The sequence below is a fragment of the Syzygium oleosum genome, unplaced genomic scaffold (genome assembly GCF_021117445.2).
Source record: "Syzygium oleosum isolate NSW1041296 unplaced genomic scaffold, Sole_v2.1 Sole_v2.32, whole genome shotgun sequence".
In the NCBI taxonomy this organism is placed as follows: Eukaryota; Viridiplantae; Streptophyta; class Magnoliopsida; order Myrtales; family Myrtaceae; genus Syzygium; species Syzygium oleosum.
Genome location: NW_026607516.1, coordinates 1,262,108 through 1,277,804, shown reverse-complemented (window position 1 = coordinate 1,277,804; position 15,697 = coordinate 1,262,108). Strand labels below are relative to the sequence as shown.

Sequence of the window (15,697 nt, the reverse complement as noted above, 5' to 3'; positions counted from 1 at the left end):
AAAGACCGAAGAGCCACGGCTCTCTCCTCGCATCATAACCGATCGGGATGAACACCTTTCAATCGCCATCAAATAAAAGAAAAGGGAAAACGAAAAGAACGTGAGCGAGCAAAAGCAGAGAAGCATTTCCGAAGAGAGAGAGAGAGAGAGAGAGAGTACACGGAGAGGCTCCTGAAGAGAAGAGAGAGAGAGAGAGAGAGAGAGAGAGAGAGAGTACAGTTCGTATTGAGTCCAAGCGAAGCTTCGCGTTCCGTTTCTCTCTCTTCTCTTCTCTTCTCTGTCTGTGTATGTGTACGTGCTTGTCGATGGTTGGGAATAGCAGCGTCGGTTCCCGATCGGAATGCAGCTGAGGAAACGGAACTGAGCGAAGCTTGAAGGGTAGGGGAGAGATCGGAGGTGACGAGGCGCCGCCGCCGCCGCCGTCCTTTACTGGTTCTTGAGCGGAGGAAGCTGAAGGCGAGGTCGCGCTTGAGAAGGTCGAAATCGATGATCCAAGCCTGACGTGTTTGTTTTGTGTTTTTGGCGTTTTCTGTGTTCCGTGTCGGAATCGGCCGAGGTTGTGCCGGCCGGCGGTGCTTAGAAATCGGTTGATCCGAGCATGACGAGTCCCGATAAGGCTCCCCCTGGAATCGTTCGGCTGTGGATTTTGCTCTGCGCCGGTCTGTCGGTGCGTCGGCTTGGCCGTGTGGACGAGAGGAAGTGTTCATAGCAAGTGTTTCTTAGAACAACAGTATCTGGTTGCGTGTTCGATGCCGGCTGCATTTGATTTGAGGTTTATAGTCAGACTTCGGGCAGTGGGATAAGTTTCGAACCCGTGTGATTTTGAAAATAGAAAATTCTGGTCTGGTTTTATGATTCCTGCATAAAATGTTAAGAGTTTAACAGCTCTACGTGAAAACCTGTCTGTCGTGCCAACTTTTAGAGAGTCTTGAAGGAGTGCAACGTGCTACTTAAGAGTGTCATTAGTTTGCTAAGTTCTGGTATCCATATTTGAGAATCAGTTCCTGTGATAAATGCATTCATCATTTACAGCTTATATATTCTATGACAAAAAGCTTTTCAGAGATCTACTATACATGCTCTAACACAGGTCACTCAGTAAAATGAAATTGACTTTCCTGTGACTTTTCTGGACTTTGATAATGCTTATTTTGGTCGCTGTTCATTTGACAATCGATAAAGCCAAAGCCGATGCTATTCTCACCATAGTCAGGGAATGGAATAATCTGAGTGGATGATTAAACAGGATTTTCATCTGTCATTTAACCGCAAATTCACCCGTCATTCTCATAGATCTCTTTGAGTGGAACTGCCGTTGGTGTATGCCAGTCTGTAAATTCCTCATAAGTCTTTACTTTGTCGCCACTCGATATCTTTGAAATTTTACTTCCACCATATAATTTTCAGCTCTTACTTTTTACTAGTAATAATTGGTCACCAAGTGGTGTTTTGATGGCAGGTTCAAATCATGGGGTACCGTGGACCTGGCTGAAAGGGTAGCACCTGAGATTGCATGAAAGACAATTAGTTTGAAGTAAAGATGACGTTGTGGTAGGAAGAACTTGGGCGACATCTTAACAAGTCCTTGGCTAAGGGACTGACTATATTACCTGATGATCTCCCACTCCAGTACTTTGGGGGTTTAATATCAACAAGGACGGTGCAAACAGTTGACGCTTTTTAACAAAAGCTACCTCTCAACCTTGATATGAAATTTACAGATCAGTATGCACTCATGAGTAGTATGCTCTGCTGATAGAACGGCTTCCATAACCTTGACCCCTGTGGTGCAATCCTACTCATGCGTTGCTTTATTATCTGGTGGTTTTTTTGGGGTTATATCTATATATTTCCGCCATCTCGAGGTTTGAAGCTTTATGGAAGAGCAGATGATAGGTCAGGTTATTTGCACCACCCTGGGTCAGTTATAGGCTACCGTCCCTGGGTCACCGGCTTTACCGACTCAGGGCCATTGACATTTTTTCCTTTGAATGATTCAGTATCCTGTGAAGATCTGGAAGGTGTAGGATCATTTAATACAACATGTTTGCTGAGCTCAAATTTGTATCTGAGTTCTGATATATACATATACGGTACAGGAAATATTGAGATACTCCCTCGTGTCTCAATTGCTTGTCCAGTTGAAGGCTGCACGATTACTTTCAATGTGTCCGGCAATGTTAAAGTAGGTCATCATGCAGCTATAATCGCAGGTTCCGTTGTTTTCTCAGCAGCAAATATGACTGTGGAGGATAAGGCTTTGATGAACACTTCTTCTTTAGGTGGACCACCACCTCCTCAAACTAGTGGTACACCAGTCGATTATGATGGGGCCGGTGGAGGACATGGGGGTCGAGGTGCTTCCTGTATAACGAGTAATAATAAAAGTAATTGGGGTGGTGATGTTTATGCTTGGTCCACTTTGTCTGAGCCTTGGAGTTATGGGAGCGAGGGCGGTGGAATATCCGACAAGAAAAAATTTGGAGGGAATGGGGGTGGACGTGTTAAGCTTTTGGTGAAGGATACACTATATTTAAATGGATCCGTGATGGCAGAAGGTGGGGATGGAGGGTTAAGTGGGGGAGGAGGATCTGGTGGAAGTGTTCATATTTATGCCGTGAAGCTGTAAGTTCACAATCCTGCGCGCACTAGTCTTAAAAATTTTCTGCAAAATGCCCACTAGTTCAAGTCTGCACATGTGCACACATACAATCGTGTAGCTTGCCTCTTTTTTTCTGTCAACAATCTTAATTTGTTTGCCCTTACTTTTGGTGAAAAAGAAGTTATTTCCAGATTCTTTCTTGCCTGGTGCTCGTTCTTCATGGAATCCATGCTTTTTGGGCAGCTTTCCCCTTACTTTTATGTGCTCTTGCAAATATCCAGGAAGGGATATGGTACCATTAGTGCAGCTGGAGGGAGAGGATGGGGCGGAGGTGGTGGAGGAAGAATTTCACTAGATTGCTACAGCGTACAGGAAGATGTGATAGTTACTGTGCATGGTCTGTGCTCATCAGGATTCTGTATTTTTAGTAGCAGAATTGGTTAATTATGTCCTAATGTTTCTTCCTTCCAGAAATGTCTAAACTCATATAGAAATCCAAAGTAAGCATATAACTGCAACCATTGACAAGTTTTGTATGAATGTACTGAAGAATGTATACACATTTTTCATCTGGGCTATACCTAAAGTTGTCACTGGTTTGAAATCCTCTGGATAAGCTGTTTGCATTACTTAGATGTGAACCTCAATCAGGATATGTATCATCTTGTTAGGAGTTGTAAGCATTGAGTTCTTGAAGGACCGCTAACCATTGTTCATTAAATAACGAGTAATATTAATTACTATTGAAACTTTTCAATGAGCCTATTCGTGCAACAGATCAAGGCAAAGTGTGACAGTGTGTCTATCTTCGGTTTGTTCTGTGTCTACAAATAATTTTTTGTTATCCTTGGCGGTTATATCTATAGACATAGACAGAGAAAGGAGAGGGTACGGGTTTGGATAGAGGTAGGGGAGGTTGGAGGAGCTAACTAGCATGAAATGACTGTGCCCTGTCTATGTACTTGAGGTGATTTTTGGAAATATAGGGGGTGTTTTGAGATTCTATAACGAACCTAACTAGGTCATCTTTCATTTCTTTTGTGCAATTTTTTTTTTTTAGTTTCAGATACTTCTTTGCATGTACATTGACCAGAAAAAAGAGCTCTTCATTTATTTTCAATAATTTCTTCAAGAGCATTTCTGGGACGTGTCAAACATTTCTTAATCCTTTTTTGTGGAAGGTGGATCAAGTATTGGCTGTCCGCAGAATGCTGGAGGAGCCGGGACATACTTTGATGCATATTTTCTCAGTTTACGCGTTGGCAATGACTATGTTACCACAGAAACAGAGACTCCTTTGCTTGATTTTTCTACAAGTCCCATATGGTCTCACGTGATTGTGGAGAACGGTGCAAAAGTGCTGGTTCCACTTGTTTGGACTAGAGTTCAGGTAACTTAAAAGTGTCCGAGTTGTGGATTTTTGCTTTTATTTAGTTAATCTTTTTTTTTCCTCTGGATGCGTAATTTAAATTGTAAAGTGCTTGTAAAGCACCTTCAAAGTACCTAAAAAAGTCTATTTGCTATTAGGATAATGTATGATAGTCATAGCAGTGGGGGACAAGTTTGGAAGTATATTAATTGATATTGTTCTTTGAAGAATTCATTTTGAATCTGTTACGACCACTTGACACTTGGCCCTGGGGTGAGGATTTCTCTCCTGCTGTCGTTGGATCATGGTGGAGTCTAGGGAAGATATAGGCCATAGTATGTGGATGTAATGACTGAATAAGACACTTCCACATATTGATGAAATTGCTTGACCAGTATGTTTAAATTTATTATTTTGTAAAATTTTTCCTAGCATTTATCCTTTGTTTAGCATAAATTTATTAAGTTTCTCCTTTACATTTCTACATCTGCTATCTACTTTACATGCAAAATCTTAAACGAGTCTCTTACCTTCTTGTTAAATTATTGTCTCTTAAGGTTAGAGGCCAATTCAGTGTGTACCGAGGAAGCAGCATTGCTTTTGGATTGGCCAAATTTCCAGTCTCAGAATTTGAGCTTGTAGCTGAAGAGCTTTTAATGAGCGATTCTGTCATTAAGGTACATCATTTGCAAGTTTATGCTAATTCGCCTTTTGTCAATCATGCTTGCAAGCAAAAGGAGGAATCATCAAAAACAAAAATAGAAGACGAAAGAGTTGCACAAGCATTTCATACTGAGGTCATCATACAGATTCTATTGTTTTTTCGCAAGATCATGTCGTGGAAGTCTTCATGAATATGAAAACCATAGTCTCAAATGGGCATTATAGTCACTATTTCTCTAGCGTCACTCCTAATGTGTGTTCACGGATACCGAATTAATTTCCAACTTCTTATGTAGGAACATCTCCATGTTCTTACTTTAGGTATTCTTTATGGCCTTACATTTATGGCTACAGAAAATTTTTTGTGAATGGGGTGAATTGCTTTGTCTATATAGGGTAGTGGACAATTACCTCCATAATGTATAGCTTTCATTTAAGACACATAAGAAATGCAGAGCTTTCATAGATGCAGATACGTTAAAATTATGTCTCTACTCCCAAAAGACCCAGAAATGCAGAAAAATTAAATTGAAGAATCCGATGAAGTTAAACATTAGTAGAGCATTTCAAGGTTCTCACTGCTTATGTCTTCCAATGCGTAGCCTCTGCAGGAAAGTTCATAATTGGCAAGTTATTACGTGATTATTCATAATGTTAACAAGTATCCTTCTATAGTACCAACTTTCTGGAGAGATACACATGCCTTAAAACGTTGAATGACTCTATGTTGACTGAAAGTTGGAAAGACCTATTGAAGCTCCCTCATAGGTTCTGAAGTAGCGGAGTACAGATTTGTGCTAAGAAGTTGAGGCAAGAAAAACCAGAAAATTATGTTACATTCGATGCTACTAGAAAGCATTTAGTGTTTCAGCTGATGACAAATAAAATAGAAGCTTTACAGGAGATCCAATAAAGATTGAAAACATTGACATGGATGTTCTGAATGATGTTTGTAAACGAGTTAGAGCGGCAAGCATGCAGTAAGGGAGTGAATATTTGGCTAATATTCTTGCTTGCTGAATAAGAACCACTAAGACAACTTATGATTTCCTGAAGGCGTATTTTTCTGATTATAGGGTTCCTCGGTTGCTCTTTTGATCTTACTGTTGTAGTTACTTACTATTTGCCTTGTCTGTATAATAGAACCCCTTTCTTTCAATGAAGGTTTATGGTGCACTTAGGGTTGCTGTCAAGATGTTACTTATGTGGAACTCAGAAATTCAAATTGATGGAGGTGGGAATACTGTTGTCACCACCTCCGTCCTTGAAGTCAGGAATCTGGCAGTTTTAAGTGTATGACTTCTTATGGTAATTTTGTGCATGATACTCCAAAATGCATATTATTTTTCAGATGCATGATTGCATTTGTTGTCCTGCAGCATAACTCCATTATTGGTTCGAACACAAACTTGGCCGTGTATGGTCAGGGATTACTGCAGTTAATAGGTCATGGTGATGCAATCAAAGGCCAGCGACTTTCCCTGTCTCTCTTTTATAACATAACTGTAAGACATTGGTAATGTAGTTTATGCCATTTCTGTGCCAGTACTTTTCCTTTAATCTTTTCGTTTGATATTGTGTGCAAAAATCTCCTTCATTTACTGTTGACTTAGTGTTAGATATTAATGTTTGGGGCTTTTATCCAATTGTCTCTCCAAAATTGCGTCAATTCACCTGAATAAAAAAAATAACATGTACAGTTGAAAGTGTGCAAGCATATCTGCCCGTGTGCATTGGGAGTGTGCCCTCGCATAGCCAGGGTGGTGGTGGGGAAAGTATTGTAAACAACATGGTTAACCGGTTGCTATACTTACCCAATTTTCTATAAGTGCAGAGAAAATATTTATATCGATAAGCTTAATGCATATAATAAGAATTATGTAATAAGGCTAGGCCATACTAATAAGGCTATCCCATGCACTCATGCCAAAGTACTCTATGCTCTTGCAAGTGCATTAAGGTTTTTTTAGCGTTAAAGGTCATTGCTGACTTATAATATAGTACGTTTTTGTTGTCATGAACAACATCAGCTCATTTTTCTTCCCTTCGTGATACCCACATGTCTTACGTGTGAGAATTTGTGCATTTTGATATATTGATTAGAATTGTTGCATTCCAAATTGAAGAACTGCAACTTGTATCTTTAAGGAAAGGAGTATCATAGTGCTTTACTTGTTTTGGTCCTGTAACATGGTTCTAAAAAATGACACAATTTAAGCTTCAGCTGCTACATCAGAACATACAATATGCTATCCTTACCATGTCACCATCATTCCTATATGATTCTTACAGTTAGTGGGATGCCTACCTGTCTATATATCTTCCAAACTTTTCTTTGCTATAATTGTTCTATATTTACAGGTTGGGCCTGGAGCAGTACTTCAGGCTCCTTTGGATAATGACGCGACTCGGAGAGTGTGAGTATAATACGTCGATTTTTTCCCGGAGTTCTGATGGCCTTTTTCTTACATTGCGATGAATTTTATTTTAACTACTTCTTTACCTTATAGGGTAACAGACTCTCTTTGTGGGAGTCAGACCTGCCCAATAGATCTCATTACCCCACCTGATGATTGCCATGTTAATTACACGCTATCCTTTTCTCTCCAAGTAAGTATATGTTCAACCAAGTCTTTGACACCAAAATACATGCATGTGTGAACATATTAAAGAAAAAGCTTGATTTGGAAAATCCTTTTATGAAACATGCTATTTGTACGAATTCCATCCGTCTCCCCATTGGCTTAGTTTCTCTACTTATTCAGTGTGCATTAACTTTCGGCACTTCATTCTGCAATATACTATTGTTGCGCGGATGAGGTAGTGTAGCCCAAAGGCTAAAACCCTATTCACCTTGGCAGATCTGTCGTGTTGAGGATGTCCTCGTGAATGGTCTCATCAAGGGAAGCATAGTTCACTTTCACAGAGCAAGGACAGTCATTGTTGATACTGATGGCATGATTACTGCATCAGAGTTAGGTAATGGATACTCTACCTGGCATTAGCAGCTCCCATTTGCTTTGTCGTTTCCCTAATTCATTTCTCCGTTTACTATTCTGGTCGAAGAAGTGAATCTCTTTTCTAAAACTAAAGTACACTACATGTTCACCTTAGTAATATATTATGGAAGAGTTCTCCAGGTTGCAATGGCGGTGTTGGAAAGGGGAACTTTTCTAGTGGGGCCAGTAGTGGTGCAGGGCATGGGGGAAAAGGTGGCACTGGATATTTTAACGGGATGGTGTGCAGTGGTGGTATAGATTATGGTAATGCAGATCTTCCATGCGAACTGGGAAGTGGAACGGAGGGTCCTAACCAGACATATGGACAGACGGTTGGAGGAGGAATAATTGGTAATTTTTCTTCATTCGTTCATGCTATCATTGCTGCTAGTGGTCCCTTCTCTGTAATAAATAACAGGGTAAATTGCATTTTTGATTTCTAAACTCATCCTTTAATTTATCTTTGGTCAATGCATTTCATATTGTTTAAATTAGGTCACTGCCTTCATTTTATTTTTTTTATCTCAATTGGATACTTCTACTGCTCTGATAGTAAATGGCATGTTAAAAGCGATAAAAAATTGGGAAACAGTGGCCCATCAGTTAGTCCGGAGATATTAGGGTGACACATCGGTTGAACATCAGCTCATGTTAGCCAGTTAACTTGCTACACTGTGGCTATGTTAGTTAACCATCAAGGACTCATTCATTGACTGACGGAGTCCTAATTTCACTTGAAAGCCCGCGTAAGGCTGATATGATTGACCGATGTGCCTGCAGAAAATTTTAAGGTAAGACAGTGTGCTTAACCATTGTTTTTTGATAGTTGAGCATTTCTCGTGAAAATCTTACAAAATTGACTGAGTGAAATATGAAGCTGATTCCCAGTCAAAAAAAAAAAAAAATATGAAGCTGATTGACCTAATCAAAACAAATTAAAGTTTCATCACCAATTGAATGAAGTGATAAATTGAGTACCAGAAGTGATCTTTGGTTAATAACCACACTTGTGGGAGGTCACAGGTCATTCATACTTTAGAGCTGCATGTTTGTAATAGTAGAATGTTAGTGTGTTATCACTAGTTTGTGTGAACTCACATTTTTCTTTTTGGTGCCGATGTTTTCTTATTTCTATAGTCATGGGATCAAAGCAATGGCCACTTCTTAGACTTGAAGTTTGTGGATCTTTGAGAGCTGATGGTCAGAATTCTGGAACTTTTGGTACATTTATAAGGAACAGTAGTAGTTCTCTGATTGGTGGACTTGGTGGAGGTTCTGGGGGGACAATACTTCTTTTCCTTCAAGAGGTTGTACTTGGAGAGAATTCATCTTTGTCAGTTCTTGGTGGAAAAGGTGGCACATTTGGAGGTGGCGGCGGGGGAGGTGGTAGAGTCCATTTTCACTGGTCTGAGATTGGTATTGGTATGGAGTATGTTCCAGTTGCAACAATAAAAGGCTCCATTAACAGTAGGTATGACCAACAATTACGTTTCCACTACAAATGGTAATGATATTTGAAGTGGGTTAGTGTCTGTGCGGACTTAGATGTTTTTTGCTGTCAGTTTTTATTTCCAAATAATTTTTTTTGCCAGTAATTTCCCATAAAGTGAAAGCGCAGTTAGAGAAGAGAAAAGTTTTTGCAGGGAATGATGCGTCAGGAATTGATGTCTCTTAAAGTCGGTTCTATTGTCTGTAGGGTGTTATTAATTATCGGTGATTCTAATCTTCTACTTTCCTCTGCTACTTTTGTTTATCCATGAAATTTCACAACATGCATTATACACATCATTTAGAGATTGGTTTGGCAAAGAAATGAAAAACGTGTAGATGCGATGCCCTGCTTGCAGAGATCTGGTGTATTTTATTGGAAACGATATAGTGGAGTTCTGAATCCCCATTAGCTTTTGTATGCTCATGGGTTTCCTGGAGATTTGTTCAACATAGAACTTGTATGTGATGTCTTTATTTTTCTCCTATTGGTGGGGGTGGTGGGCTCTTTGCTTGTGCCTTTTGTACTCTTTAGAGAACTTGTGCCCAGCTTAGGTTTTCATGGATGACCAGCCTATAGATTATAGTTTCCATTTCCATTTCCATGGAGCCATGATGTTGGGGTACTGGATTCCCCCTATCCACTCTACTGTCCAGCAGGTGATGTATATCCTAGTAAAGCAGCTACGTCTAGACTGTTCTCTATTTCACCGGCATAAGGCTTTGGGGAGAAAGTCGAACCGTAGCATACCCATCATGTGAGAGATTTCCTTCATGTTGTGAGGATGTAAAGGAAATGCTATGGTTATATTGCAAATCTCTTTGTATAAGCTTAGAATTTGTCTGAATCTGTGTTCGTAGTGGAAAATGCTTATAACCTCATGTTCAACAGTGGAGGTGCTGGTGCCAATGGTGGTTCTGATGGAGAGAAAGGTACAGTTACTGGGAAAAAATGTCCTGCAGGCCTTTATGGTACATTCTGTGAGGTAATAAAGTTCTCCAGCTTGCTCTTGTTGCTGTTGATATCCGTTTTTCTCTGGTGCCCTTTTTTTTCCTGGACACCTGAGCTTGAGAAGTATCTTGTACGATTTTCCTATTTCTCTCCAATTTTTTGGCAATCCTCTTTAAATATTACTTAGGCTTATTCAACTCATGGAAGCATGACATGTTATAGCTAACATTTCATGCACTCAAGCTCTTATAAAAATATATGTCTTCGTTTTATAATTCCAATAACAAATATATCTTCCATGGTCCTTAGAGAGCTAAATGAATTATAAGATTTTGATTGTTCCAAAGTGGTGAGTTATATTGAATCACTTGCATAAGTTTTAATAATAGAAATTTGATGTTCCCACAAGTAATTGAAGTAATAATGCTGCTACCTGATAGGAATGCCCAATTGGTACTTACAAAGACGTTGAAGGCTCTGATGCAAGTCTTTGCATGCCTTGCTCACTTGACCGCCTTCCCTACCGAGCAAATTTCATATATGTACGCGGTAAATCTTTCAGCTTTTTTAGCTTAACTCTGCTTTCATTCCTTGCCCTTCTTTTCTTTGGTTCTTGCATACTATGAGAGTTCATGCTTGCTGCAGGAGGAGCTATTCACCCACTTTGTCCCTATGAATGCGTATCTGGCAAATATAGAATGCCAAAATGTTATACACCTCTGGAGGAGCTGCTCTATACATTTGGAGGGCCATGGCCTTTTGCACTTCTGTTATCATTCTTATTGGTGCTTCTTGCTCTATTATTAAGTGCTTTGAGGATTAAAGTAGTTGGACCGGGCTGTAGTTGTTATAAGGAAAATGCAAATGAGCACCCGAGTCGTCATCATTCTCCCTATCTTCTTTCCCTGTCAGAGGCATGTTTTTTCTCAAATTTTTTCTTGCTTTGACCTTCTCTTCTTGCAGTTATGGCAAGTTCAAACTTAAACATATCATACCTGGTAAATCATATCTAATTTTGATTTTAGGTCCGTGGAACAAGGGCTGAAGAAACACAAAGCCATGTACACAGAATGTACTTCATGGGTCCCAATACCTTCAGGGAACCGTGGCACCTTCCCTACTCCCCCCCAGACTCTGTTATTGACATTGTGTAAGCAGATATACTTATTTGAGAACGGAGCTCATTATAAAAAGATTGGCAGCAACAATGAGATTATATATATCTAATGCAAACTTCATTTCTTCACTTGGAATTTTTTACCTTGTAAATGCATTGAAGTAGCTTTATTGCTAATAGTTTCCATCTGCCAAGATAATTTGGTCGATCTAGCCATTGAATGTGGAAAGGATATCATCACTGACATTTAATTGTTACAGAGGCTCACATGCTCCTGAGTGATGATTTTGGGTTTACTGATATCATTGTTTGGTAGGTATGAAGATGCTTTCAACAGATTTATTGATGAGGTTAATTCAGTTGCTGCATATGATTGGTGGGAAGGCTCAGTGCACAGCATACTGGCAGTTCTTGCCTATCCTTGTGCATGGTCCTGGAAAGAGTGGCGGAGGAGGAAAAAAATCCACCGCCTTCAAGAATATGTCAAATCTGAATATGATCATTCATGTCTTCGCTCTTGTAGGTCGCGAGCTCTCTATAAGGGGATGAAGGTCCATCTCTATATTTGTTATTTTTACATGATAGTTGAACTTATAAGTCATTACTCATTGTGTTAACTGAGTTATGGTCATCATAGATGCTCACTCATCAATACACATTTCTTACCGCTTGACTTTTTCTGCATGGTGTGGAATGAGATCCACACATTCCATTTGAAGAATAGCATGTAGCTTTTAATTTTTTCTTTTCTTTCTACAAAGTGTTCAAGCAGTTCATCACAAATTCTACATACTCCGATAGTTTTCAGTCCCTTCTTTCTCAACTGGTTATATGCAATTTTGAGTATCCCCATGCAGGTGTGCATGTGTGTCTATACACATAGCTTGTAATTTATGCAGTTTGCATATCCTGAATATCTGCTATGCGGATCAGCAACATGTTTTGTGATTCTTGCATAGATAGTACTGCTATGTGCTCTTGTCAATTATAGTCTATTATGACCATTAAATGATTTGTTGGGATACAGTCCCACGTAGTGTATGTTTTGTCTCAGTTTAAGTGGGAATTGTTGCAGGTTGGGGCAACACCAGACCTCATGGTTGCATATATCGATTTTTTTCTTGGTGGTGATGAGAAGCGCTTGGATATCGTGTCAATCATAGAGAAGAGATTCCCAATGTGTGTACTTTTTGGTGGGGATGGAAGCTATATGTCACCTTACAGTCTTCACAGTGACCTTCTCTTGACCAATCTTCTTGGCCAGGTTCATGATCTCTTTTTTATTCTTTTAGAGCGCTTTTCACTTTTCAAATATTCCTTCAATTTGCTAACTTATGCTACTTTACAAATAGCATGTCCCAGCATCTGTTTGGAATCGCTTGGTGGCTGGTCTGAATGCTCAGTTGAGGACAGTGAGGCATGGATCATTACGTACTTCATTATGTCCCCTTGTTGATTGGATTGGCAGTCATTCAAACCCTCAGCTTGAGTTTCATGCCATTAAAATTGAGCTTGGATGGTTTCAAGCAACAGCTTCTGGTTACTATCAGCTGGGTATATTGGTAGCAGTCAATGATTACCCCTCTCATAGCTTGAACTCCTGTGACTTTCTAGATAGGAACAGTGACTCTTCAAGGTAACTGCAGTATTTCATGTGAAACATTCTTACTTGAGAACATTTTCATCTGGAAGAAGATGGTAAACATTGGTTGGGATATCTCTTTTTTATTTAAATAATTATATATTTCTTTCTTTAGAAAAAAAAATCATATGTTTCTTTCACTCAATTAAAGCATGAGCAGCAAGTCTTCTCTGTGTTCTCATTACTATAACTTAAGTAGGGTCTTGGCCTTCTCTTGCCTTAGAAAGCTGAAGGAGGATTTACGCACTGTTAACTTGTAGTCTCTTGATGTGATTTTTTCCCATTCATAGCATAATTGCAAGAGGAGATCATGTCCCAAAGTTTTGCTTCAACTTTCATTTTGCTCGTATGCCTCCCTAGATAGGGGAAGGATTAGGATGTATGAAGGAAAAGGATAGCAACTTAAACAGCTTTATATCTGCGGAGGTTATTAGCATGTCTAAATCTTAACAGTCGATCTTCATTGTTCTTGTGCTGAAACGACCCTAGAAATCACCATTGTTTTAAACTCAGTGGTGAAAGGATTGCAAATGGAATTAATTCCATTGGCTATCTCAAACCTTTGACTAGGGTTTATGTTGCTTATGCTGTCAGCTATTCTGCCACGGGATTAAATATTTATGAATGTCATGCCTATAAGGGTTGTTCTTATTTTCCTTTCAGTAGCCACATTTAGCCGGATTAACTGCACGCTCTAGACTACAGTACTTCATTAGTTTCCATAGGAATTAATTCGTATGGCAGTTTCAACACTAACTAACCAAATGGTTCTCTATATACATACAGTACGAATGCTGCATCTGCTGGACAAAGCATGAAGCAACTGCAACCAAGTCAGACTTATGGTGGTCAAGCGTTAATTCGTAATAGAAGAATTACTGGCAGAATCAATGGTGGTATTATCAACTGCGTAACCCTGAAATCTTTGGATTTTAAGAGGGACTATGCCTTTCCTATGTGTCTCTTACTGCGAAACACAAGACCAGTTGATCGACAGGTGCATTGATATGGATGATTTATGCCACTGTGATACCTGATCGTTCTAGTTCAATTTGTTCTTATGTTAATCTTATTCTGTTTTTCAGGGCACTTTGCAGTATTTGATCACCATCATGCTTTTGGCAGATCTATCTGTCACTCTCCTTACGTTGCTTCAGTTCTATTGGATCTCCGTAGGGGCATTTCTAGCAGTACTACTCATTCTCCCTTTGTCTCTGCTCTCTCCTTTCCCAGCCGGCTTAAATGCCTTGTTCAGCAAAGAACCTAGAAGAGCTTCACTCACTCGCGTCTATGCTCTATGGAACTCTACATCACTCTTCAATATCGTAAGTGATGCTTTCCTAGCCATGCATTCATTGATAAAGTGCACATCCATGGGAGAAGTTCATGGTGAAATGTATGTGCAATCCGCATGATTGATCAAGTCATTGGGCATTAGCAGGTACTCAACTTCTAGCTGTCGCATGCCCGGATGGCATGGCTAGTTCAACTAGTTAGTGAGTTATACGTACGGTTAGAAACACCACAATACTCTTAGTGGACATGGAATGATTTTTAATGAAATGCTGCTACGCAACTTCTTGAGGTGGATAACTAGTTTCCAAACTGTAGATAATATCATGCTCATGTTATTTGACACCATGATGTCCTTTCGCACACCAGATAAATTTCGTTAAATTGCTCTTATGTACAGTGATGAAGCGAACTTCTGATGCAATTTGCTGCTTTTCTTTTCTGCTTCTCTCAGATCGTGGCCTTCATTTGTGGCGTCATTGCCTATGGCTCTTCCTTTTTCCAGCTAACTTACATAGCCCGTGCTTGGAACAGTAAAAGGTGAGGCAGTATGAATAGAAATAGCCTTGCCATAGGGAGAGAATAAATCTGCTAGACCACTAAAATAGCCCTATTACTTATCTGCCGAATCATGAACTGCATCAACCAATCGACTTATGAGTTCTCCCTACTCTTTAGGGGTTTCCTTTCGTAAGCCGAATGCCCTAATAGAAAATGGAACCTATGTTTTTCGACAGGGACGACGACGAGTGGTGGCTTTTGCCGACAGTCCTCCTCCTGTTAAAGTGTGTACAAGCTCGCTTTATTGACTGGCACATAGCGAATCTTGAGGTCCAGGACTTCACTCTGTTCTGTCCAGATCCGGATGCATTTTGGGTCCACGAGTCTTTGTGACAAAGGAGCTACGAGCTTGGCGCCAACAGCTTGCTTTCTCACTTGGTAGAGGCGGTTTCCTGTTTCATGTGTAAATGCATTGTTAGTCCTTTTAGGAGTATTGTGTTCAGATGTGTATATATATATATATATATTCAATACACTCTTGAGTAGGAGTTATTTGTAGGATTTTTCTAGTCGGAAGTAGGTTGATAAATGTTTGCTACCATGGCTGGTGGCTGGTGGCACGCGGGCCTGACAGGGCCCCTCCATGGTCAAGAAAGTTTTGACATGAACGATGGATGGGCCGGATAGGGCTAGGCCCGGCCCAACTGAGGCCCGCAAGTTTTCTTAAAGCTGTGAAAAGGGAGGAAGGGAAAAAGAAACACCAAACAGAACTGTCGGACATGCTTGGACTGGCCAGATAGCGGGCGAATAGGGCTGGGTGGAAAGCAGGACTACTCTCGCTGGCTTTCATCTAGTGGGGCTAATCTGACCCACCGAACGGGCTATTCAGGCTGAATTGAATCTATGCATGCTGCACTGAGGCCCAATGATTGGATCGGCCATATTCTGGCCGAAAATTTTCTTGTTTAGACTGTCTATTCGGGCTAAATGGCGGACTCATTGGGCCCATGGTTTTGAACGGGCTTTTCGGGCTGGATATGGTTTAGGCTGACTAGTTTTAGGCTATTCGAG

General features: G+C 40.1%; 1 protein-coding gene across 2 annotated transcripts; it reads left to right on the top strand.

The window, feature by feature from the left end:
* The first annotated feature begins 261 nt into the window (after nt 1-261).
* On the top strand, nt 262-15,195 carry LOC115685418 (uncharacterized). 2 transcript variants are annotated; one of them, XM_030610495.2, is made up of 23 exons: nt 262-476; nt 1,460-2,625; nt 2,884-2,999; nt 3,784-3,992; nt 4,529-4,648; nt 5,799-5,927; nt 6,014-6,139; nt 6,996-7,051; nt 7,145-7,244; nt 7,496-7,613; nt 7,775-7,984; nt 8,771-9,104; nt 10,014-10,107; nt 10,514-10,622; nt 10,719-10,987; nt 11,099-11,223; nt 11,507-11,741; nt 12,266-12,454; nt 12,543-12,826; nt 13,619-13,829; nt 13,918-14,157; nt 14,580-14,665; nt 14,863-15,195. In XM_030610495.2, the coding sequence occupies exons 2-23, from the start codon at nt 1,802-1,804 to the stop codon at nt 15,017-15,019; spliced, it is 4,341 nt and encodes a 1,446-aa protein (XP_030466355.1). In that variant the 5' UTR covers nt 262-476; nt 1,460-1,801; the 3' UTR covers nt 15,020-15,195. The 2 variants fall into 2 exon arrangements, with proteins under 2 accessions (XP_030466355.1, XP_056160598.1); XM_056304623.1 differs by lacking the exon at nt 5,799-5,927.
* Nucleotides 15,196-15,697: the final 502 nt, after the last annotated feature.